At 38.4% G+C, this 25360-nt stretch overlaps 3 protein-coding genes across 5 annotated transcripts in view; 1 reads left to right on the forward strand and 2 right to left on the reverse strand.

Annotated features, from left to right (window-relative positions):
• The window catches only part of LOC123695586, a 30182-nt gene extending 26361 nt beyond the window's left edge, over positions 1-3821 (reverse strand). Inside the window, exons 1-3 of one of the 3 annotated variants that reach the window (XM_045641484.1) lie at positions 3605-3821; positions 2512-2613; positions 895-986 (exon numbers count right to left, since the gene is read on the reverse strand). In XM_045641484.1, coding sequence (XP_045497440.1) covers positions 895-986; positions 2512-2596 — 177 coding nt within the window. In that variant the 5' untranslated portion in view covers positions 2597-2613; positions 3605-3821. Of the gene's footprint in view, positions 1-894; positions 987-2511; positions 2614-3294; positions 3435-3604 lie in introns of those variants that run through there. The other 2 variants (XM_045641482.1, XM_045641483.1) reach the window with 2 other exon arrangements.
• Positions 3822-4234: 413 nt separating this feature from the next.
• On the forward strand, positions 4235-24356 carry LOC123695397 (nuclear protein localization protein 4 homolog). The gene is made up of 11 exons (XM_045641231.1): positions 4235-4353; positions 4672-4935; positions 6029-6189; positions 7470-7642; positions 10079-10294; positions 12045-12237; positions 12650-12783; positions 13887-14047; positions 23112-23327; positions 23688-23887; positions 24266-24356. The coding sequence occupies exons 1-11, from the start codon at positions 4333-4335 to the stop codon at positions 24354-24356; spliced, it is 1830 nt and encodes a 609-aa protein (XP_045497187.1). The 5' UTR covers positions 4235-4332.
• Positions 17148-20089, reverse strand: LOC123695396. Its single transcript, XM_045641230.1, has one exon. It carries the CDS (start codon positions 19838-19840, stop codon positions 18392-18394), a length of 1449 nt encoding a protein of 482 aa, XP_045497186.1. The 5' UTR covers positions 19841-20089; the 3' UTR covers positions 17148-18391.
• Positions 24357-25360: the final 1004 nt, after the last annotated feature.

Raw genomic sequence — 25360 nt, forward strand, 5'->3', positions numbered from 1 at the left:
TACGTGGTAAAAAAATAAATCTCAATTTTCCAGTTTTATCCATAGACGTTGTTCTGTAGAACCGCGAACACACGTTGCGTTAAACGGAGTGGATTATTTTTCTTTATAAGATGTCATTGTCAGAGCTACTCAAAATGGAGAAATAAACCATCCACGCGAAGACGGACATCCGCGCGGACGGAGTCGCGGGAGGAAGCTAGTAATATAATAAGTAGGGATTGTGGTCTGACAGTTCGGTAGATTAGGTTAAATTAGATTAGGTTAAAATTTAATTTGAATATGATAATTCCATTGTATTGTATCCTTATTGGATGATATAGACAATAACAGCTAGTGTTTTTGATTATATTACTCACTAGTGGTACGCCCCGGCTTCGCCCGTGGTAACTACATATTTCGCAATAAAAGGTAACCTATGTCCTTTCTCGGGTATCAAAATATCTCCATACCAAATTTCATGCAAATTGGTTCAGTAGTTTAGGCGTGATTGAGTAACAGACAGACAGACAGACAGACAGAGTTACTTTCGCATTTATAATATTAAGTATTGATTGAACCATTGTTGAATAAAATATATTAATTTAAGTAATTGAATCGCATTCATATAATGTTATACCTATTAATTAGTATACATCGTGTATTGTTTAAATTTTGTCAATAAAAAACTGTTTTATTCTAACTTCTAACCCAAGTGAAACATTCATTTAAAAATTATTTAAATTCATTTAGAGCTAGACTTAGAGCCTACTTCTTACTTATTTTCTGTATAGGTTCTCTCATTCCTACTTCCTATAAAAAAGTGCATATAACACCAAAGCAAATTAATGAAAATAATAATGCCCTTAGCTAGTTTAATAATTGATTAATAAGGAGACAACAGAGAACGATTCTTACAGGTGCACAACTAGTGATTCCCGACGCTCCATAGAAATACTCCCGCTCGAAAACCACGATTGACGTATGCCAAACACCTTCGATTTTGCGACCTGTAACACAAAAAAATTACATAACTGATAATGAAGAATAATTAATGAAAAATATTCTACAGAGATCGATTGATACGAAATAATGACCAAACAAAATTTTACGGTGATTCATTGATTGCTAACATGCTAAAGAGTTTTGTATAGAGCAGAGCTTGTTTACACAATATATCTAACTAGCTTCTCGCCCGCGGCTTCGCCCGCATTGTCTAAAACCTATTAAATTATTTATTAAAACCTTCCTCTTGAATCATTCTATCTATTGATAAAAACAGCATCAAAATCTGATGCGTAGTTTTAAAGAGTTAAGCATAGGTACAAAGGGAAATAGGAACAGAGAAAGCGACTTTTTTTATAGTTTATACGATGTAGTGATTGTTTACATCATCTTTTAATTATGAACTCCGTTTGCCAGATCGTCAAAACAACTCGAAATTTAACATTTTTCAGATATCTAAATCTATGTACATGTAATAAGAAATTTATCCTCCGTAAATCTAGGAAGACGGGTTATTTAGTATCAATCATTTTAGTGAGAAATTATGTTAATTGCTCAACTTCCGAAGGCTTGTGCTAGTTTTATCAAAATTTTCCATGTTATTTCACTTTGAAATTATTATTCACAAATTGTCTAGAAGGATCTAGATAAAAAAGTATCAAAAGTTCGTCCGCGGTTTTGCGCGCGAAATCAAACGAAATTGACATGACATGAGAATAAGATGTTTCACTACCGTAAAAAGCTCTAGCTTATTATATCATAACACTAAAATAATAGCATAAAATCTCTCTATTGCGTTAAAGACAAACAAACACCGGTTATAAAATTAGTTATGATATTCAACAATAAATAGCAAAGAAAACAATAATTGAAATAGATGCTAAGCTTCTCATTAGAGGTGACCTAAAAATGTACAACTAGGTCACAGTTGTTTTGAGGTAATAGATTCCTGTGGGTAATGAGGTTTTTAAAAAATGTTATTCATAACAAATTACATAACAATTCTATTTTAACAATAACAATTTAGAAAATTTGTTCATTCATTATTTTACCACATACCTATAAGCTTTTAAAATCAATTTGTTGCTTTGCACAACAGTTGTGAAAGTTTACCTATATCATAATATTTTTTTTTTTGTTTTGTGTTTTACAAATTTACATTGAATTTTATTAGTAGGTACATATATTGTTATTTAATCTACTTGTAGTACATAGGTATCAATACAATTTCATTCAATAATAAAGAAAGTATTTCTACAAATCACAGCAATTTAATAAATTAGGTACAGATAAACAAATTTCCTGATAAATTATAAAAAAAATTTTTTTTGAGAAGCATTGGAATGAAGCAATCTTCAAACATTTCTAACCTTTTCTTACATATTAATTCATATCATAACAAATGTATATTTCAGTAGTATTGTTACCAATAAAATAAAAATGTCTAAATTTAGAGTTTTAGCTGAGTAAGTAAATAAATTTTGTTTACATTATATTATTATATTTTAAATAAAAAATAAAAAATAATACCTATTATAGTTGGTGATAAAACTGAAGCCAGTCCATTAGTCAGGTCGTAAATGTAAAGATCTACTGGTACACCTTCCGAAACCATTTTGATGTTTATATCACCTGTTGAAATAATTTATTTAAGAATTTTGTTATACATTCAGAAAAAATAACTGTAAATTGGGCATTAAAACAATAAATTGTTATTTAGGAAGCCGTTGACACTGAGAAATTCAATTTTAAAAATAAAGTTTTAGACTGTTATTCTTATTTTAGTTTCCCGGTAAAACAATTTTAAATCTTTCAAATTGTATTATATTTAAAATTAAAATTTACTTTGGTTCGTTAACACAATCACCAACACACTGATCTTACCAATGAACCGAACTGAATTATATATTTATATCAATGTTATATAAAAACCTACTTTCGGCTGAATATATTAAGTTCAATTTAAATGTAAATTAAATATGTTTACTTGTTAATGTCGGACAGGTTAATTAAATGCATAATTGTATTGTAATACATTCAGTGATACTTTCAAAAATATTAATATACTTAAAATATGGCCATTATGTATTGCACATTATGAATAACTAGCAAATAATGCACTGTTACATCACAATAATTTCTGTCAAATGATACTATTTACTTATTTGTAGTTGCTTTAAATAGCTTACTATTTATGAATAATTAATAATTAGTGTTATATATAATATTTTTTTAATATATTATGAATTTGCTTTACTTTAAACATTTTATTATTTTAAAGTTAAATAACGATTTAAACAATTAAATACATACACTTAAACAGTCCAGACACTTATGCACTTAATTCAATACTATACCTACTATGTTTACGATAATATTTTACGGATCACGAATGCAACCGCATTTCGGTGCAACGCAAACGACACCTGTAACTACGTTCCTCAGTTCTGGCGCCGTTTCAGCGTATACATGCGACACCCACACACTATATACGCTACTGATCTAATTATAGGACGCTGGAATCATCTTCCGTAGTTCTCACCTATTCGCCGCTAATAACGGCTTAGTCTCGCGTCTCATCTGAATTCTCAAATACTTACACAATTTAACAAATTAAACTTACCGTGTCAACGAGATATAAGATGTAATCTAGACCGGTAACATACTCGATTCTCGAAGCTCTGCAAATGTTTTATTTGAACGAATGTTCTATAACGTTCTTATTTATTCATGTTTAGTAAAATGGATAGGTAATCATTTGTGATGAGTAATCAGTAAATAAATAATAATTACAGTTTTATATTTACAATAAATGTCATGATTGATGATTTATCAATTTTATGACGTTCAATGTCGTAATTCGTAAAGCTGTCAAACGCCAGCTGATTACAATTTTTTTGCAATTTTCATAGTTATTACGTTATCGTCCAGAAATAGTTTTTTTTTGTGATCTAAATTGTTTTAGTTATAAAAATTTTTAATTTTTATAATTCATTTGAAATAAAATTAAACTTTACGAGTTGACAACCGAGCTATTGAATGACCGTTTAAATCTTAGGTTTAAATAGTTAAATATTTATTTCTGATAAAGGTTTCTACACAACGGCATACCAAAACATTTTTTATTTTTTCTTTTTTCATTTTTTATTTTTTCATAGAAGTATAATAGACTTTTTAATTACTTTGTGAAGAAAGAAAAAAAAAATCTAAAGCAATTTTTCTATTCAGGCAACACTTAGTTTCAGAACGTAAATAAAAGTTGTTGTTCTATTGCTCAAGTTTGTCATGTCATTGTCAATTTGTCATGTCATGTCAGTATAGTGCTGTGAAATAGTTATTTTCGAAAACATTATGTCAGGGTCTAAAAAATTGGTAATTATTTATTCTAAATCATGTAGCAGACTATCTTCTATAATACCTACCAAAATCTCCATCTAACGTATCAATACAAATTCAGTTTTTAGCTTCATTCATATACGCTCTTTGCGTCAACTTTTTGAATTTCTGAACATACTTTTGTCGTTATACTCGAAAGTAATAGTGTTTTAGCATGTTTATGGGTTTATATTTGAGCTAAAGAACCCCTAGCTTTGTTTTCATGTTCAACATAAAATGATGACTCGACAAATTTTGAATGCTTTGTCACAAGTTTATTGGCATGGTGGTTGACCTGTAACGTTACGTTTACAGATACTGCGTGTGCAGTCATCAGAGGGCACGAGCCGTGTCGAAGTGCAGGAGTCGGACGTGACGGCAAGACTTTTCGAGCGCGTATATGAAGCTCTCCATTTGAATACGTTTGGATTCGCATTACACAAAGATCGCGCGCACAGAGAGGAGATTATCTCCAGCAAATCTCGTCAGATCCGCGACTATGGCTTGCAGCACGGTGATATGCTCTACTTGAGCCCAGTCAATGGAGCTGTACTCTTTGATCAGCCTTCCACTTCTGAGGTATATTTACTTATCAGCATTATAAGGTGAAACAGTAAATCATTTAGAATACTTTAGAATGTAAGATGAAGCTTTATATTTAATTTGAGACATGTATATTAAAAAGAATAACTATATAGTAATTATTCTTTGTCACCAAATTCTTCTGATAATTTTGGTCCTATACTTGACTATGGTGTTTATGAAATTGTGTAACGCAGAGTCTCTTAGATTTTATATCTGTTTTAAAATATCAATTTTGAACCACACAGTTTCATGTTATCACCATGAAAATAGTAGAGTAAGATAAGTATAGTAATCAAAATATGTGTCTATAGGAACCATGATGTTCTTATTAGCATATCAAATGTTCCTATTATTATATTGATATAAGGTTAAAATAATATTCATAAAATTCTCCTGCTTCACACTATAATCACTCAATATTCCTTATATATAGATACTTACTAGCTTTGATTATACTTTTTTTATTTTATGAAATATAAATAAAATTGGTTTAAAGGGCATGACATGAAATTAATTATAAATTATAATTAATTAATCGAGTGTGAATCTGAATATTTAATAGATTTTTAATTAAATATGTCATTAGGTATAGCATGTATATTTTAGAATCATCCAACTTCCTACTGTGACGGTGCATTTAGATCAAACAAGTAAATACTAATTCTAACCGCAAATCCTAACTTTTAGTGTAAACAAGCATAGAGCATTTTTTCATTGTTCTTAGTGCATTGCAAAAGATTTTATGCAATGTTCTTATACTGAAGTCTGAACAACACTGAATATGAGTTTTCGTTTAAAGTATTATATATATTACAACTAAAAGATCCAGAAAGAATGCGCTTGCTCTAGCTCTAAAAAAAACTCTATGTTCATTTGGTCTAAATGCACCATAAAATAGTTGAATATGTTCTGTTGCCATGACAACTATCATATGTAACTAACAAGAAGCTTATATATAAGCTTCTTGGTAACAAACAAATGGTACAAGCAATTTTAATTCTGTCAAGAAATTACCTGCCTTATAAATAGAACCTTGCAATCCCACACAAAATTGATTTTAGATTAAATAAATGCTATTTGCCAACAGATCAAAACATTAGCACCCGTTGAGACTGGTCCGTCAACATCGTCAATATCGTCAGCACTGCCAAGTGTCCTTAGAAAACAGAATGTTCCTCAAGAAGACGAAGTGGATCTGCAGCTCTATCAACTATCGGGAAATATACAGAGACAGAGAGATGAAAAATTGTAAGTACTTAGCCTACTTCCTACTAATATTATAAATGTGATAGTTTGTGAGGATGTATGAGTTATGTATGTTTGTTACTCTGTTACGCAAATGCTAATGAACCAATTACAATGAAATTTAGTACACATATAGAGGGTAACTTGGATTAACACATAGGATAGGTTTTATCCTAGAAATCCCACGAGACAGGAACTATGCGGGTTTTTAATGTAAACGCGGGCAAAGACGCCGGCGGAAAGCTAGTTACCAATACATATAATAAAAGTAGAATATTGTCAGTAGTCCAGGATTCATGCTAAAACCACTGGATTGATGGTTTTCTTATAGCTAGTCCTTGGCAAAGTATGATAATGTGAGATTGAAGGTGTGGATTCGGGTAGGTACTAATATACAATATGCAAATAATTCTTATTGTTATTTGAATGATTTTTTTATATTTATATGTTATTTACTTAACTACAATAAAATAGTACCAGACATCTAATTAATTTTAATAATATAGAATTAAAAAAAACTGTATTATGCTGCAATTACTTATTTAAAGTGTATTGACTTGGTCTCCTTGTAAAGGTTGTTTCTTTAATTAACACAAATATTCATAAATCCATTGTATTAATAATGCCACATATATGATTTAACCATGGAAATATATTATAAATAATATTACACTTTATAAAAAAAGTGTTAAAGTTAATTTTATGAAAAGTGAGGTAAAAATTCTTATGCTAAATATACTATTCTTGTAGAAATAAAAAAAGTAATTGATCAGAGTTCGAGAAACTTCGATGACAATAAAAAAAGGAAGAAATTCTCTGTCAACGCACTTCCTCACAATAATGTATTAATTTATTTACAATGTTTTTCGACTTTCTTTTGTCTTATTTTCTTTACAATGCAAATTGTATAGTCCGTAACCTGCACTGTTTGTATGCATATATTGTTTATAAATAAACAAGGAATGCAATTTTCACAATTTCCATTCTCAATTTAAAAGACGAAAGTAATTCATAAAATAAATTATAATTGTCCTAAAGACAGATTTATTAAACATATAAATGGCGAATGGGATCTTTCTGCTATTAGATTAAGACTCACATTGACTTGTAACTATTATAGAAATCTCTAAGTTTTTCAATTCTTTGTTAAAAGTTATTAGTTGAATAATGCATAAAAAAAATCCTTCTTCATTCTTTTTCTTTAGTGGCAATTCCCGATTCCTGATTTTTCGTTCAATAATCTACTCTATATATTATTTAAATTTTTTTTTCTTTATCTCCAGATGTCGTCACAACTCAAAAGGATGCTGTGTGCATTGCTCGCCCCTTGAGCCCTGGGATGAGAATTATCTCAAAGAGCATAATATTAAACACATGTCTTTCCATTCTTATTTACGAAAAATGACATCGGGGAAGTTCATTTCACTGGATGAATTGTCATGCAAAATTAAGCCAGGTATGTAAATAAATAAAATAAAATTTTTTAGCAACTTCAAATATAACATTACAATATTGCTCTGCCTTCTGAATCAGGTAATTACCTGTGCAGTGCCTTCCCTTACAAATTCCATATTATTACATTATATTTGGCAAGTCAACAAAATAAATTTTAGTGACTTTTTTGACTATTAGTATAATAATTAATATATAACTAAAACTATATAATAAATAGAAAAGATTTGATTGGATCATTGTTTGAAATAAATAGGCACCTAAAGGACTGGGCAAATATGAAAAATTATTTCATTAGCAGATGTAATCGTTTTTCTTATCAGCCCAATCGCAGTTGGTAATGTATCCCTGAATGACACATGCTATATTTATTATGATTCCGGTTTTTTTTTTGTATTGAAAATGACTCAGACAGAGAAAGCAATGGCCTGTAATTGTGAATTTAACTGATTTTTTAATTAATATTCTATGTTAATTTATACACCCGTTTTAAAAATACATTTTAAAGTAAAAAAATGTACTTGAAATGTTTATGAGAAATTATTGGTTTTGGTGTAATGAACCTTTAAAACTTTTAAAGCCTTGAACGTGAATGTCAGGTACCTGTTGTTGCGTTATTTTGCAGCAGAGTCGATATTTTGTCGCGCGACAAAGGTTTCGAGCCCCCTTCGCGCGGCGTCTACACGTACATAGCAATAGCAGAAATACATATTCTCTGATGAATTAAATTTCTAACTATCCCAGTTCATGAAATATAGACAGACAGGGAAGTCTCATTTATAGGGTCCCGTTTTAACTTTTCGCCGCGGAACCTAGTTGCATTGAGATAATATTACTACGTATGGAGGAGACACCACGAACAAAATCTGTGCGCCTTTTTTTTGCTCTAAGTAAGTTTTAAAAATTATTATCTATAGATAGGGAGGCGAAGAGGGGAATTTTCTGTAATACTCGAGCGTGGCAGTTTAAGATATGAGAGATACCTTAGACCTAATAGAACAACCTTGTTAACTATTTAGCTCTATATGTAGTGACGCGCGCCTATGATAGACGATCAGATTAGTAAAAAAAAATCGATAGTCTGAAATACTCGAGCGCGTCAGATTAAGATATTGGGGGTTGATTTTAGTGTTTTAAGACTAAATTTAACTAATCTGACCATAAGTCCTTGACGCCGCCGAGTTATAGGGTCGCGAACTTGTAAAAAAAAAACGTTAATCCGGCATTCTCGAGCGCGATTGTTTTTATTTTTATTTTGAAGAATATAATCTAAAACTTACTAAAAATACAAAATCTGCCGGTTTCCGCATGACCGGAAGTCTGGAGTAAACCGTAATACGTAATATATAATAATAATAATAAATAATACGTAAACCGTACAGAGCCATTTCATCTTCCGAAAAACGCGTTGCAGCATATAAGTCGCTAACTTTACTTTTTCCAAAAAAAAGTTTAAATAAACAAAAAAGGTAATTTTATTTTACAAAAAAGGTCTCTTTTCATTTTTGTCCAAAGTTAAAACTTTTTTTACTTGAAGCATCGTAAAAAGTCAAACTCCCGGTTTTTTGTGTATATCTCGAAAACTGAGGGAGTTAAGAAAAATTGATATGAAATAACGATGATTAAAAAAAAGAAACCCACAAACCTTTTTCGGTCAGATTAAGAGAACCCACCAACATTTTTGTCAGATTAAGAAAATATGCTTTCAGGATACCGAGATAAACCTCCCCTATGAAAATCTGACGCGCTCGAGTATTTCAAAAGGACTCTTTTTTTCTGCATTTTCAAAAATTCATCATAACTTATCGTCATGTCGTAATCGTCAGTTTTTTTAAGGGGAGCTTCCTTGGGGCCTACTTAACACCCCTTCCGAAAATCTGACGCGCTCGAGTAAATTTTTTTTTGTGCATTTTTGACGAATTTATATGCCTAGCCCCACCACGCAAACCGGCAGATTAGTATACCGTTGTTATCAGAGGGACTTGGGGCATACGTAGTATGAATATCTGACGCGCTCGAGAATGCCCAAGTAACTGTTTTTTTTTACATTTTTGAAAATCCGTACACGCCAAACCCACCGCTAAAATGGTTTTTACCATAGAAGCTTTTCTTTTCGAAATTATTTTCTCTTTCGATTTTGATAAGTCTCGACGACGCCGTTGAATTACGTCATTTAGCTACCTCGTCTCCCTATCTACTAGTTAGGTACATACTGATGAAAGTTATTCCTTTGCAGTTTTCCGTATTATTTGTATTATTTGTGCAATATCGTAACACACACGAAGGCATATTTGATGCGTTTCACTTTAAAACAAATAAAAATGAGCGTGCAGTTACGCCATATGGCGTATGTTGAGCGGAACATAAGTGATGTAGGCGGTGTCGTCTCCATATGTATATCTCAATGCCTAGTTGGATGAATTTATATTTTGTCGTCCAGGCTGCAAAGAGCACCCGCCGTGGCCGCGTGGCATCTGCTCCACGTGCCAGCCGGGCGCGGTGACGCTGAACCGGCAGCCGTACCGGCACGTGGATAACGTGCTGCTCGAGCACGCGGCGCCCGTCGACCGCTTCCTCGCGTACTGGCGCGCCACGGGCCACCAGCGCATCGGCCTGCTGTACGGGCAGTACGAGAGGCACCCGGACGTGCCGCTGGGTGAGTGTGGGCAGTGGGGCAGTGGGGCAGCGCACGGGCACAGCGCGCTGCTCGAGCACGCGGCGCCCGTCGACCGCTTCCTCGCGTACTGGCGCGCCACGGGCCACCAGCGCATCGGCCTGCTGTACGGGCAGTACGAGAGGCACCCGGACGTGCCGCTGGGTGAGTGTGGGCAGTGGGGCAGTGGGGCAGCGCACGGGCACAGCGCGCTGCTCGAGCACGCGGCGCCCGTCGACCGCTTCCTCGCGTACTGGCGCGCCACGGGCCACCAGCGCATCGGCCTGCTGTACGGGCAGTACGAGAGGCACCCGGACGTGCCGCTGGGTGAGTGTGGGCAGTGGGGCAGTGGGGCAGCGCACGGGCACAGCGCGCTGCTCGAGCACGCGGCGCCCGTCGACCGCTTCCTCGCGTACTGGCGCGCCACGGGCCACCAGCGCATCGGCCTGCTGTACGGGCAGTACGAGAGGCACCCGGACGTGCCGCTGGGTGAGTGTGGGCAGTGGGGCAGTGGGGCAGCGCACGGGCACAGCGCGCTGCTCGAGCACGCGGCGCCCGTCGACCGCTTCCTCGCGTACTGGCGCGCCACGGGCCACCAGCGCATCGGCCTGCTGTACGGGCAGTACGAGAGGCACCCGGACGTGCCGCTGGGTGAGTGTGGGCAGTGGGGCAGTGGGGCAGCGCACGGGCACAGCGCGCTGCTCGAGCACGCGGCGCCCGTCGACCGCTTCCTCGCGTACTGGCGCGCCACGGGCCACCAGCGCATCGGCCTGCTGTACGGGCAGTACGAGAGGCACCCGGACGTGCCGCTGGGTGAGTGTGGGCAGTGGGGCAGTGGGGCAGCGCACGGGCACAGCGCGCTGCTCGAGCACGCGGCGCCCGTCGACCGCTTCCTCGCGTACTGGCGCGCCACGGGCCACCAGCGCATCGGCCTGCTGTACGGGCAGTACGAGAGGCACCCGGACGTGCCGCTGGGTGAGTGTGGGCAGTGGGGCAGTGGGGCAGCGCACGGGCACAGCGCGCTGCTCGAGCACGCGGCGCCCGTCGACCGCTTCCTCGCGTACTGGCGCGCCACGGGCCACCAGCGCATCGGCCTGCTGTACGGGCAGTACGAGAGGCACCCGGACGTGCCGCTGGGTGAGTGTGGGCAGTGGGGCAGTGGGGCAGCGCACGGGCACAGCGCGCTGCTCGAGCACGCGGCGCCCGTCGACCGCTTCCTCGCGTACTGGCGCGCCACGGGCCACCAGCGCATCGGCCTGCTGTACGGGCAGTACGAGAGGCACCCGGACGTGCCGCTGGGTGAGTGTGGGCAGTGGGGCAGTGGGGCAGCGCACGGGCACAGCGCGCTGCTCGAGCACGCGGCGCCCGTCGACCGCTTCCTCGCGTACTGGCGCGCCACGGGCCACCAGCGCATCGGCCTGCTGTACGGGCAGTACGAGAGGCACCCGGACGTGCCGCTGGGTGAGTGTGGGCAGTGGGGCAGTAGGGCAGCGCACGGGCACAGCGCGCTGCTCGAGCACAAGGCGAGCTATGTCAACATGATGCATTTATGCATCAAAAATAATTAGACATCACAATTTTTTTTTGTAAACCCTTCAGATGCGTCTTTACGTAAAAAAGATCTCAGTGATAATTTTTTCGTGAAAATGCTACGTTTGGTAATGTATTAATGTTTGCATAACGCATACAATAGGGACGATTATGTTAAAGACAATCTTCACGTATTTCCTATTCAATATTTCCTATCACCCAGGTATCCGCGCCCGCGTGGCCGCGATATACGAGCCGCCGCAGGAGTGCTCCCGCGACCACGTGACCCTCGCACCCGACGATAAGGAGCAACTGCTCAACGATATCGCGGCGAGACTTGGTCTGCGTAGAGTCGGGTGGATGTTCACCGACCTGATGCCGCTGGATCTCGCTGCTGGCACTGTTAAGACTATCAGGTGTATATTTTTATTTATTTTTTACCATAGATTAGATATTAAGAGACTTTGATACACACTAAATATTGTTTAACCCATTGAGCCACAAGCGGCCCGATCGGTCTAAGACAATAGATTTTCTATTGTGTCTGGTTCCGGGGCCTGAGTTATTACTAACAATTAACCGTAGTCAAATGTATTTGTTAATAATTCAATTGAAACGCATTTTACCAAATTATCTGCGGTATTTACTAAATAAACACATTGCAATATCTACTTTTACCGTAATTACCCAATTAAAGAACATTAAGAGCACTTTTGGTACCCCAGATATGTTGTATGGTTTTCCCAATCTTTATCTTGTGTTTAAAATGGTATCTATTACTATTGAAAGCATTAAAATAACGTCAATACCTGTAATATTTTCCAACAGGGGGATGGACACACACTTCCTATCAGCACAAGAGTGTATAATGGCGGGTCACTACCAGAACCAACATCCTAACGCTTGCCGCCACGCTTCGTCTGGTTACTTTGGATCTAAGTTCGTCACCGTTTGTGTTACGGGTGAGAATTGTTTATAATTATATTAATTATCAGTGTGCCTAGTGCGAGTTTTCATCGAGTACGAAACGTTACTATCGCGTTTGCGTCACAGCCGAATTAGTATGGGAAATCGAAGAGCGCCCCTAGCGGACGTATGGGGAAGCTTTGATTCCCCATACAAATTTCGCTGTGACGCAGACGCGATAGTAACGTTTCGTACTCGATGAAAACTCGCACTAGGCACACAGAATAATAAAAAAATAACTACCAAATGTGTTGCTAAACGTAAAACTCGAGCATGGCCCGACCAATTCCGCTTGTTTTTACGTTTTTGTTATTCTACAAAGAAGGGTTTTATGACGAGAGAACACGAAAAGCAATAAAAATAACGTCTGCTGAGGCAACTTGCTTTTTATAATAATGTAAATATGTTCGTGGTTTTACAGAAATCAATGTCTACACATTTTCACTTGGTCATTGTGCTCATTTGTAATTATGAACCTTGACATTTTTATTAGTCATAAATATTAAATTAAAATTTATGCTTGCATAATATGTGCAGTGTGCACCCACTTTATCTGAATGTTATACAAATCTATTAAAAAAATATATTACCCGACCTTATTTTAGGCACCATATAAGGCCTGGACTTGTGGAATGAGATATTTGCCTTCTTAAATATTTAAAGAAAATAAAAATTTAAATCGGGATTAGATCCCGCGTCCTTAGCCTTACTACGTCTTACATCGCTATATGTACTACTGTAGCAATCTTATATCTGTTTTTCGGTTTATAAAGATAAAGATAAAAATAATTATTTATTATTATTTAACCGACTTCAAAAAGACAGGTGGTCTATTCGACTGTATTTTTTATCACCTATACCATTTCTACACATCTATACTAATATTATAAAGCTGAAGTGTTTGTTTGTTTGAACACGCTAATCTCAGAAATGACTGGTCCGATTTAAAAATTCTTTCGGTGTTAGATAGCCCATTTATCGAGGAAGGCTATATAACGGTTATAGGGTATAACAGGAGCGGAGCCATGCGGATAAAACCGCGAAGCGCAGCTAGTGTATTTATAAATTGCATAAAGTAATAGAATTATTTGTCACCCAGGTGACACCCAAAACCAGATACACTTAGAAGGCTATCAAGTGTCGGGTCAGTGTGCGGCTCTAGTGCGAGATGATATCCTCATACCAACGCGAGATGCACCCGACTTGGGGTATATACGAGACTGCACGTCTACGCAGTATGTGCCAGATGTTTATTATAAGGTAAGTTTTAGATAAGGTTTTTTTTTGCAGCAGGAAATACGGCAGCATCAGCATTTTATGGGCCCTCTTCACAATGGACAACGTTGGGCGAGTAGACACATGTCTATGATCGGCCGTCATTGTAGATGTGTATTCATAATCGACGTATTGGCGGCAAACATCGACGATCATTTGTTGAGCCAATGTTGCTTATTGTGAAGAGGACCCATTAAGCATCGGTATAAAATGTTGTTTAAAATGAATCACACTTCAACCAACTTAGGATTGGGACTAGGTGTTATATTATTGTTTTTTTAGGTAGATAAAATCTTAGTTTTATGTGTGAATGATTAAAAAATGGCATATCCTAAACATAGTTCGTCAGTTTTTCATAACAATGTGGGGTAGTTCAGGGATTAGCTGCTCTCTTATTCTATATGTCGCAGTCAAAATGTATTATTTCGCCGTTTACAAACGCTTGGCATTTTGTTATATGTCGAGAATTCGTAATCAGAAGTTGTTGGTTTGGATAAGGGGGTGGGTTAAGGTTTGTGTTTTTTTTAACTACACAGAAATAGAAGCCCCGCGAAGTGGGGCTCCGTCGGCTCGCGACCGTCTTTTTAAAGAATTTTTGGAAAAAGTAAATCCTCAGCATTTTACAAAATGCCGAGCATTTGTAAACGGCGAAATAATACAATTTGCCTGCGACATACCTATACATGTGATCCAAAAAATAATTTAACAGCTGAACGACGCCATTTATAATCCTTTTCCTTATCTCACTGAGCTATATTGCATCGAAATTAGTTAAAGTCGTGATTCTAATAGAAACTGGGGATATTCTCACACTACTGGAATATCCTATTTATTCACATGTACACAAAAAAAAAAAAAAGAAAAATATTAAAATATATTAAAAGCTAGGCCTTGCATCTTAACTCGCATTCTTCATTGCTGCTCCTTTTTTTTTATGGATTTCCATATTTGTTATAGAAATAATGTCATTAAAAATAGACCATGTTGCGAAATGGTAATTATTTTTAATTATTAATGTCATATGATTTTCTTACTGTTTATTTATTATTTATTATTTATTATTGAATAGTCATGAAAAAGGAAGTAAGTTGTCATGATGATGATCTGGTATCAATTCTTAATTTTGTATTAGTTATCGTTTGTAAAATAATTTTATGCATTTATGTGTATAGTATATGCAATGCTATCAATAGATTAGGTTTAGTAACCAGGAAAGTCTTTTTTTATTATAATTTGTGCGACTTAATTTAATTTTAAATGGGTTATTAAACATGTAAAGTGAAACCTGTTTATAACGGATAGATTTCTATTATTTTGTTCCAACATTATTTATGTACATGTGGATACTGGAGGTTAAGTCAAATTTTCTTGCTATAATAGCTTATATCGTCCTGGTTTTGACCGGGTTATATGTTATCATTATAATCTAACAACATAGCCACACAGGACTAATGCAAATTCTGTTAGCTAACTATTTTATTGAAGTGAAACTTCTTTATCGGGGTTGAAAAAAAATTTAGTATAACATTTTTTCGTAACGCGTGACATTTTTCCGTTACGCGCCATCTTTTTCTTATCCCTACAACGCGTGATTGGACGTATTTCTATAAAGTTGCATATAGTTAATTATTTTTTTGAAAAATAAGGTCATAAAAAAGTTTCACTTCTTACGTGTGTACACTAGTACACGCACACATTTTTTTTTAAATCATGCAGTTCAACTTTATATCCTACAAACATCAACATATACATATACTCTTCTGTATACACTAGTTTATATATAAAACGTTATAAAAGCATAATATAACAAATATTAAAGAAAATTATCAATTTCCGAACGAAAACAAGTTGCAAGCTTGCTCAATTCAGGGACCGTGAACTTGAACTCTAGCGTCTAATTGTCGCCTACGTAATGTGACACAGATTTCTTGTGAGCTCGGCCTTGACGTTTTCAGCTGTGCGTTTTTTCTTTTTTGTTTCTAGAATGTATAGGGAATGTGAAGTACTAAATGGTTAGAGGAAAAAGTGTTCAGGTTTGGTAGTGATAATGGTCAAGTAACAAGTTTTTACTTGGTTGTGAAGTAAACTGCGCTGTGCAGTTTTACCCGCATTGCAAGATTTCAAAGCGGACTCTTCGTTTTTGAGATATACACCTTCAAGGAAACATACAAAATTTTTAGATTAACAATGTTAGTGTAGTAGTTTTATTTTGATGTGTTTATTTAAAAATGAAATATTTGAATAAACTTAATTTTAATGCGAAGTTATTATATTGTAAAGCGAAATTTGTATGTAGTAGGTACATGATCTTTAAAGTTTAAACTGCTTGAATAATTTAAAAAGTGCGTTATGAAGGATGCATGAATTATTCTTTGTCTGAAATATACATTTATATTTTGCCTTACCTAAAATAACTGCTGTAATATTAATATAGGTATGTATGTAACAACAGTAAGGTCTTTTATAAAAAATTGAGTTTCGAACCATAGGACTCTCTATACTTATTCATTTATTTAATTTTTTTTGGTGCCATTTGAGTAATTTTGTGAGGCCAGAGCAGATCTTCTTATAATGTAATTTTAGTTAAGCATTGCAATGATTATTTTATGCCTAGCGTGTTTGCTTTTCAATAATTTTAAATTGAATATATAAAACGAATAGGTATCCTCATATTATCTTAGGACTAAAGGCTCAGCAATTGTTATGATTGCATATGGTTACTAACACTTTCAAAGCAGATTGTTTTTAAGCTATTGCATAGCTTCAATCGCGGGCCTTGAGCGCGGGGACCGAATCGAGAAATTCCGTAACGAAAAAACCTCACGCTCCCCACTCCGACGGGCGGAGGTGTGGCTTGAAGCCATGCTATGCAATAGCTTTACCGCGGCAGTCTCCGAGTGCCACATACGTCTTTTTTATTTATATTTCTGTTTTCAAACAGACAATAATTACATTGTAATAATAGCTCTGAAAAAAGTTATATGTGTAATTCTGATTTGTAGTTTCTTATCGCAATTAATAAAGTTCACAAAAGAAGTTAAAGTTTATTTTGATTTAAAAAGGGTTTAAAAATAAAACATGAAAATCCTTGCTCCATATATTTATTTATTTATCACGAATTCAGTTTCTGTTCGCATATACATATTTAACAATATCCATGCGCACAGGCGAAACAACAGATAGTATCACTACGATCACATGAACTATATGCGAAAAAATATTCACTATGCACAAGTAATACATTTCAAAATACTTCGGGGACGGTTTGACAGTGGCGTCCCATACAACTTTGGTTTACAAAAATAAATATTGCGAAATTATTTCCTAATCGAGATAAGCGCTCGGTTCTAATAACCGCAAGTCCACGGCAGCCCTTAGATACCGATTGCGAGGGCTGCATGCACGCGAATAGGACGAAGGTACAACGATAAGTAGTAAATATTTATATATCAATCTATATGCAGGCACTGACCATTCAGAGACACTCGGTGTCTCCGCGACTTCCCCACACCCTACCGATATCATCACAGTCTTAATCATTCACAAATCATAATCTATCCAAGTAAATCTTCCCGTAAATACAATACGTTCTTCGAGAGGTAACGCTTGTTTGTAAATATAAATCTATTCTAGACGACGATATAACGATCGATTTAGTTTACGATACGACCGTCAGTCGCTTCGATAGCTCTGAAATATATTTTCCTAACAATAAGGATAAATTCTCTATAACATTTAACATTTATCAACACACAGTATGATCAAAATATAATGCGTTTTCCTTATCGTCTAATTGCGAACGCGATAGAAGAAATAATAGAATTTATCGAACATAACAATAATACCTAAATAGGCCTAGTTAACTCTAATCAGACGAGTATAACAAAGCGTTGCCGATCTAACCTACACTTATTGCTAGGACGAAACGAGACGAGTAACCGGCGCCGCGGGCCGGCTACCGCGCGTATCCCTGTTACCCGGTACTGACCATACGATACGATATCACCACGCCACGCGCCACGCTCGCGCGACGCGCCCGACGCGACGCCGCCGCGACGCACTACAACTTGCTACCTTAAATATTATTAACATCGATATTATGCGAACGAAACTTAATAAGCTCAAGCCGACGAACTTCGATTACACCGTGTAAATACTTGAAAATTTTCTCAAGTTATAAAAAATAGTTCAGTACCAATAAAATTTGTAGACAAAACGACAGGGTTGGTCCAACGATTTGAGATTAAAATAAGGTTCCGCGATGAGAAGAGATTCGTGTCGATGGGAAAAATTATGCCCTGAAATGGAGCGATAGAAAACCGTGAGCATTCAGTTGATTTTACCGCAACTGGCTATGATTATGGAGCTGTGAGGCTTGCCGGCGCTGTCGCCCATTTGGCTCAGCCGGTCGACCAAATCGAGTCCTTCCACGACATACGCAAAAATGGCCGTAAATCCACGCATCTCACGTAATATAATTCGAAATTGCGAACCGACTAAACCTAAATTGTCGTGACGTTTCTGAGAGCGGCGCATGCCTACCGAGCCGCGGACGGCTATCATCTTAGTGTCATCCGGCATGAAAAAGTTTTCTTCGAAAACAGAGCGCCCGCCGCGGCCACTGTTCAATTCGAAATCGCCCGTTATCACGCTCTCGTTCTCCCAGCACTGAAACACTGAGCAGCCGCGATACCCTATACCGAGGTCGCCCATCGTCAGCACGGCAAAGTTGCGCGCCATGCGAGGCGCCACGTCGTCGCGAACCTCCACCAGCACGCGGCCGAACGGGGCGCCGTTCACCTCCAGGTTAAAGTAAAACAAAGGGTACGTGGACGGGTTGCGTAGCGCGGGCGAGCCTAGTGCGGCCGTCGGAGGCGCAGGGGATGCCGCCTCCGAGGCCGCGTCCGCTTCTAGTGCGCTCACGCAGTCGATGACGTCGAGCGGGTGAACGGACCGCACGAGGCAGTGCCGGGTGTACAGTTGCGCCATGCAATAATTAGCCAGGAACAGCACCGGATCGCGGCGCTCGTCGGACAGCGGCGAAGACATCTCGCTCGAGCTCGCGCCGGAGAGCGCGCGACGCAGCAGTTCGAAATCGAGCGGAACGTTCGCGTTGCGGATCAAATCGTCCAAGCGGCACTGCAACAGAGCGTCGGCGTGGCGCGCCCGCAGCTGCTCCCGCTCGGCCGTCGCGACCGCCAGGGAACAGTTCTCGGCGTCGGCGGATCGCTCGAACGGGGCCGCGAGCGCCGGCAGAGCGAGCTCGGTCTCGAGGCGCACCTTGAGCGCCGTCGCGGCGTCGAGCGCGCGCAGCAGGAAGTCGCGCTGGCGCCCGGCGAGCCGCTGCAAGTCCTCGGTGAGCAGGCGCGCCTCGCGCTGCAGCAGGCGGCGCGCCTCGCGCGCGGGGCGCAGCGCGTGCGCGGGGTGCGCGTGCGGGCAGGCGCGGCAGGCGCGCGCGCCGCACACGCCGCACCACAGCGCGGGCAGCGCGTGCGCGGCGCACGGCGGGTCGGGCGCCAGGCGCCGCGCGAGGGCCAGCACGGCGCCGTGCGTGGGCAGCGCGTCGGCGCGGCCCGCGGGCAGCTCGGTGCGCTTCCAGCAGTGCACGCAGCGCACGTCGGCGCCCGCCTCCAGCACGCTGCGGGTGCACGGCAGGCAGAAGTAGTGCTTGCACGACAGGATCTTGGGCGGCCTGTCGGTCTCGTCGAACACGCGCTTGCAGCACGAGCACTGCGCGAGCTCCTCGAGGTCCTCCAGCGAGGTGGACGTCTGCTCCATGGTGTCGAGACGGTCGCGACCCTTCTAGGCGGGAAATGTCATAGAGACCGTTCGGAACTTTGTACTGTGTCGTCGCCGATCGCGGAACGCTGCGCCCTTTTCCACTAATTGATATTAAGCTCACATTTTACGAGTAGCCTTTCACGCGTCACCCGTTTCAAAATTAAAACTAAAAAGCTACTAAACTAAAATATCGAAATCGATGTGGAATGCCACATCATGTTACGTTTTGTATACACACGCCATGTTGCTTTTCGCTTCTGCGCCGCGCTTCATGTCGGTCGATCAACAGATTATTCACCGTCCATATAACTTTGTTGAAACGTCCGTTCGCTTGTTGATAATTGATATATTATAAAAATATTTAATTTCGGTAAAGTAATCACAATAGACACACGCTTATTTAATCGCTTAATAAATATGGCGTTGTTACTTCTATAATTTATAATGTTTTTTGTTATATGTTTCGACAATGCAATCAACACATTCGGAAACACCATCGCAATTCTAAATGCTATCCAATATAAATATATTGATAAATCAACAATGAGTGTACACATATAAATTTATGATGGTGTAGGTACCTCCTTTAAAAAATATATTTCTATATTGTATATAAGATAAGCGAAAACTTTGTACCACTTTTTAGGATGTAGTTTCACACATCAAAATATAATAAAGAACATTAAATGCTAATGCTTCCATTCTTTGACACTCGCGTTTCAAGAATACATAATACATGTATACTTGAAACAAAATAGAGACAAAAAGATTGCAAATATAAGTTTCGATACATTCTTAATGAAAAATGTGTCAGTTTATAGAAAATAAGTTTATTTTCAAATTTCTAAGGGTCGCCTGTCGCGCGATCAAGAGATCGTTAATCAGCAATTATTATTGTTTTGTTTTCTTGCCACGAAGAATATTCATTCGTCAATCCAACAAACATAAAATTTACTATTACAAAATAATGTCAATGAATATTTGTAATATTAAAATAAATAGAACGTCGCGACAAAGTCACCCCGCGTTCCTCTGACCCGCGGCAGCTTCACGCCATTCCCCGGGCCGTGATAGCCGGGCGGGTCAGAACTCGCGTTATCAACTCTCATCTCACAACATTGAAGCGTCTATGTGTGCTATATTGATCGATGCAACTTATGTAACGGACGTTGTATCGCACGGAATTGAATGCTAATTTATTATGCGCATCTATGGAATGCTTCTGGGACATTGTTGATTTTTGTAGCTGATTGGTTATGTTTTTTTATATATGTACACTTGATACATTAAAATGGGCACAGGATAAATAAAGGAATTTGTAAAAACGAAAAACGTAGTGTTTTTAAAAACAAATATTCTTCACATAATCATAATCATTTTATTTATTTTGAGTTAGATTACATTATGAACTTTACTAGGTAAATATTTATTTATTTATTTATAACATTTCATTGTACAAAACAATGTAGGAAATGTGGTACAAATTAATGAGGTAAGTACAAAAATTTTGTACAATAGGCGGCCTTATTGCTACACAGCAATCTCTGCCAGGCAACCTGGTAGGAAAGGAAATGTGAGAAGAATAGGGATATAAATAATTTTTGTAAAAAAAGTTTTGTTCCATTTTTAAATGAACGAAAAATCCAGAAGAAAGAATCACGAAATGTAACCGAGTAAAAAAAATTGCCAAGGAGACCATTTTTAGATTTGTGTATAATTTATAAATAAAACGTAATAACTGCCGTCAATATGATTACCATTGAAGTGTACTGCAATATTGATCCTTCATCCCTCTCAACAATTCTCTGTACATTACATTTCCATGTAGGTGTAATTTCCACCTGTATGAGTGACCCGATTTCTGCCTGACGTCAGTATGTTCCTGGAAATCTATCTCCCCGTCCTGCCCACTCGCCTTGACCCAATTAAAATAGAGATAGGTCATCTGGTTACCCTTTTACTGGGATAGAAGCATCTCGCTTCGGGGCAATCCTTACAAGATATAAGGCCAGTTTCTCATTGAGAGATCTGATTAAAATTGAGAAAGCTTGTCATATATAAGAAAATATTGAAGCATAATTTAAGAAGGGTTCTTAACGTCAAATACTCAATTCAGGAACCGGCTGATAATGCATAGATAGGTATTGATATAATGCAAAGAACGAGATGGTTGATTCATTCGACATACTCATTACTCATAGCTCTCGTAAAGATGAAAATTAGATATATCTTATATCACACATTCTTCTTTTGGTTTCAATACTGCGAGATGAAGTTTTGATTAATATCTGCCTTCGAAAATTGAGGATGTTGCACTGTATTTGTTTTATGTTTGTCACCGATTATTCCGCGGGTTGTTGAACGTTTTTAATTTTTTTTTATTCGAAAAATAATAATTACTTATGTTTAGAAGTTTATACAAAATCAGGATCTAATATTTTTGTTTTCATGTTATGAGATTAATAATATGAACATTAGGATTGCAAAAAAAAGTTTTCGATGTAATGCAATTCTTATAATATAGGCGCGATCTATCAAAACTGCGCCAAGAGAGTTGTTTTCATTGTTCAAAGACGGATATGAGGAAAACCTAGATATACATGTATATATAATAATATATTAACTTCTTTTTTTCGAACACTGTGGTGTCAAGCACTTGGCCACGTGTAATTTTAACACGTTCTTTTTAGTCCAAATTAAATATTATTTCAGTTATCATTTAATTACAATTCGAAGGAAAAAATAAGAAATCGATGATTTAATTAATTGAAAAGACAATTCAATGATAATTACATTTTTTGTGATCTTGTATATTATGAATCGTATTTTCTGAATATTTACAATATCATCTTTACGCTAACAAAGCGTAAGCGCTAACGCATAAATAAAATTTAAAAGAAATACTACCTACTAATATTGTTAGACCGCCTCCTTGGTACAGTGGTTGACGCGTGAGCGTAGAACCGAGGGGTCCTGGGTTCGATTCCCGGTGGAGACGAAGAAAAAAAAAATGTCTCGGTCTGGTAGGACACAGAAGGCTGATCACCTACTTGTCCCTAAAGAAAAATCGATCAGTGAAACAGATGTATGCATAATGCATCTGCCCCTTACCCCACTACGGGGACATGGGACTTCACTTACACACACACTAATATTGTTATTAGTTTTTTTTATAGGTTCCTGGTAACCGTAATTACCGTTTTTTTTGTTTAAAAAAACCTTTTTCAAAAAGTAGGTTTTACTTACAACTTTCATGTAATTATTATAGGAGCGTGACGCATACGGCAACGAGGTGGGCGTGTCAGCCAAGCGGCTGCCGGTCGCGTACCTGCTCGTGGACGTGCCGTGCGGCGTGGCCAACACCACGCAGCCCACCTTCAGCCCGCGCGCAACCTTCCCGCCCGCCAACCGCCCGCTGCAAGCGCACTTGCAGAGCCTCAAGGGCTTGCACGAGCATATACAGAGCTCTGCTTCTTTCTTAGAGGTGATTAGTTTTTATTACGTTCGTATCGATTAGTTATGCAACAGAATTGAAATAGTAGCATTTGACAACGATGCTGTTTCATATACAGTTTTATCGAATGCAATACTAAAGCATTTGCAATTTTTAAAGAGTAGAAAATTTTCGAAAGAATATTAATTGAATCCTGTCTCCTGATCAATATTTTTCAATATTTTTTTTTTTATTTCTCGATGATATTATTGTTGATTGTACCTTTGGGTGTTCCGCAAGGATGCGTTCTTGGCCCTTTGGTGTTCCTAACATATAACAATGATGTACCACTTCAATTACATCGAACTAAAAACAACCACGTTGATTATAACTCGATATTTTTATACACAGGCGATGTCGGATCTCCACGTGCTGTTATACCTAGCGACAAACGAAGCGCTACCGCTAACAGTGGAGCAACTAGAGCCGCTGTTACAAGCGGTGCGGGCGAGAGACTCGGGTGCGGCGGAGGCGTGGCGCAGCGAGCCGCACGTGGCGACGCTGCTGCACCTGGCGGGCGCTGCTGGTGATGCGAGCGAGCCTGCGCACAGGTGAGCAGTCGCTTGAGTGTCGCTGGTTAGCAGTATGACTCAATTGAGACACTGTCTTATCAGCCGCCCTGCCGCATCATTTTGTCACACGAGCTTTTCTGCTGCTGACCGTACATCTTATATAGTGTATATACGGTCAAAATCTTGCCACACAAGCTGCAGCTAAGTACGGCAGATTTGACCTGTCTGCAAACAAATGATATAATCGCGTCGGACGCGCAAATGATTCTAATACCCATGAAATGTACGTGCTCATTAGAAAATAGTTGTATCGCACAAAACTGCCAATAGCACAGACAATTCTCAATTATTCACAGAATTATAGAAAGTCAAAATTTAATTTAAAATACTCTTCAAATAAATCTCGTTATGTTTCAGCTCGGGCAGCGGCGTGTGGACGTGCCAGCTGTGCACGTTCCACAACGCGGCGCCGCTTGACTCCTGCGAGATGTGCGCTATGCCCAGGTAATGTAACACTCACTCACTCGATACGGCACTCACTCACTAACCATGTAACTCACTCAACATGACACTAACTCACAACGTCACTTGACACGTCACCCACTCATTGAACATGACGCTCATTCACATGTTACTCACTCACTGCAAGTTTCAATCGATCACTGGCCACGTTTATTAAATTGACACATGATCATTATTATAATTAACGCTAATCGAACTTAACTTTTTACTCGCTCACTACGTCATTGGCGCCACGTGTGGCATTACATATTCTAACTCAATATCATACTCACTCATCACATCAAAACACCTTACAATCCCTAGCTTTTAACTTCGTCACTCACTGTTTTATTTTTATTCTACCAATCGTCTCAACTAGAAAAACTTTAGTCCACCGCACTAGCCAATTAACATTCATTTCGATTTTTACTGTTTTGGAACGAAGAGATAAGCTGCTCGCCGTGTTTCTTGAAATTTCTTACTTTTTCTATCATTATGTTATATATTATTACACTAATAGTATTATATTTATTTCAGAAACAACGCGATGTAGATACGTGCGGGGTGTAGTGGTTGATCCTACAGAGCCGGTCCCGAGGCGGACATATTTTTGTACGCGACGCTCCGAGGGCCTTCCGTGGCGTTTATAAAAATAAATTTTAGTCGCTAGTTGTTACTTTTACATTTCATTTAGAGTTTGTACGGTAGAAAGATTCCATTTATTATTTCGATGTACCTTTCTTCCAGTTGAATCCAAGTATCATTGTAAATAATTTTGATGTAAATCAAATTTTTTGTTAGACTTTCGATTTTGAAAGACGAACGCGTGGTTGGTTATTTTGTTTCGTGTAAATTGTAATTGCAAGGGATTATATACAAGGCACTTTTTCTCTTAGTTATTATGTTAAGCATGGTTATATTTTCGTCATATCACAATTCACCATAGAATACTTTTACTCAAATTTTTATTTTGATACATTTGCACTTTATCAACAGTGAAAGGTTTAGAAT

Source organism: Colias croceus, chromosome 11 (assembly GCF_905220415.1).
Source record: "Colias croceus chromosome 11, ilColCroc2.1".
NCBI classification, from domain to species: domain Eukaryota; kingdom Metazoa; phylum Arthropoda; class Insecta; order Lepidoptera; family Pieridae; genus Colias; species Colias croceus.

Bases quoted from the DNA above. Each gene is read 5' to 3' on its own strand.
- LOC123695397 (XM_045641231.1), top strand. From the start codon at position 4,333: ATGTCAGGGTCTAAAAAATTG. The intron at 12,238-12,649 runs GTGTATATTTTT...ATTTTCCAACAG, and splicing joins GGCACTGTTAAGACTATCAG to GGGGATGGACACACACTTCC. The intron at 12,784-13,886 runs GTGAGAATTGTT...TTTGTCACCCAG, and splicing joins CGTCACCGTTTGTGTTACGG to GTGACACCCAAAACCAGATA.
- LOC123695396 (XM_045641230.1), bottom strand. From the start codon at position 19,840: ATGGAGCAGACGTCCACCTCGCTGGAGGACCTCGAGGAGCTCGCGCAG.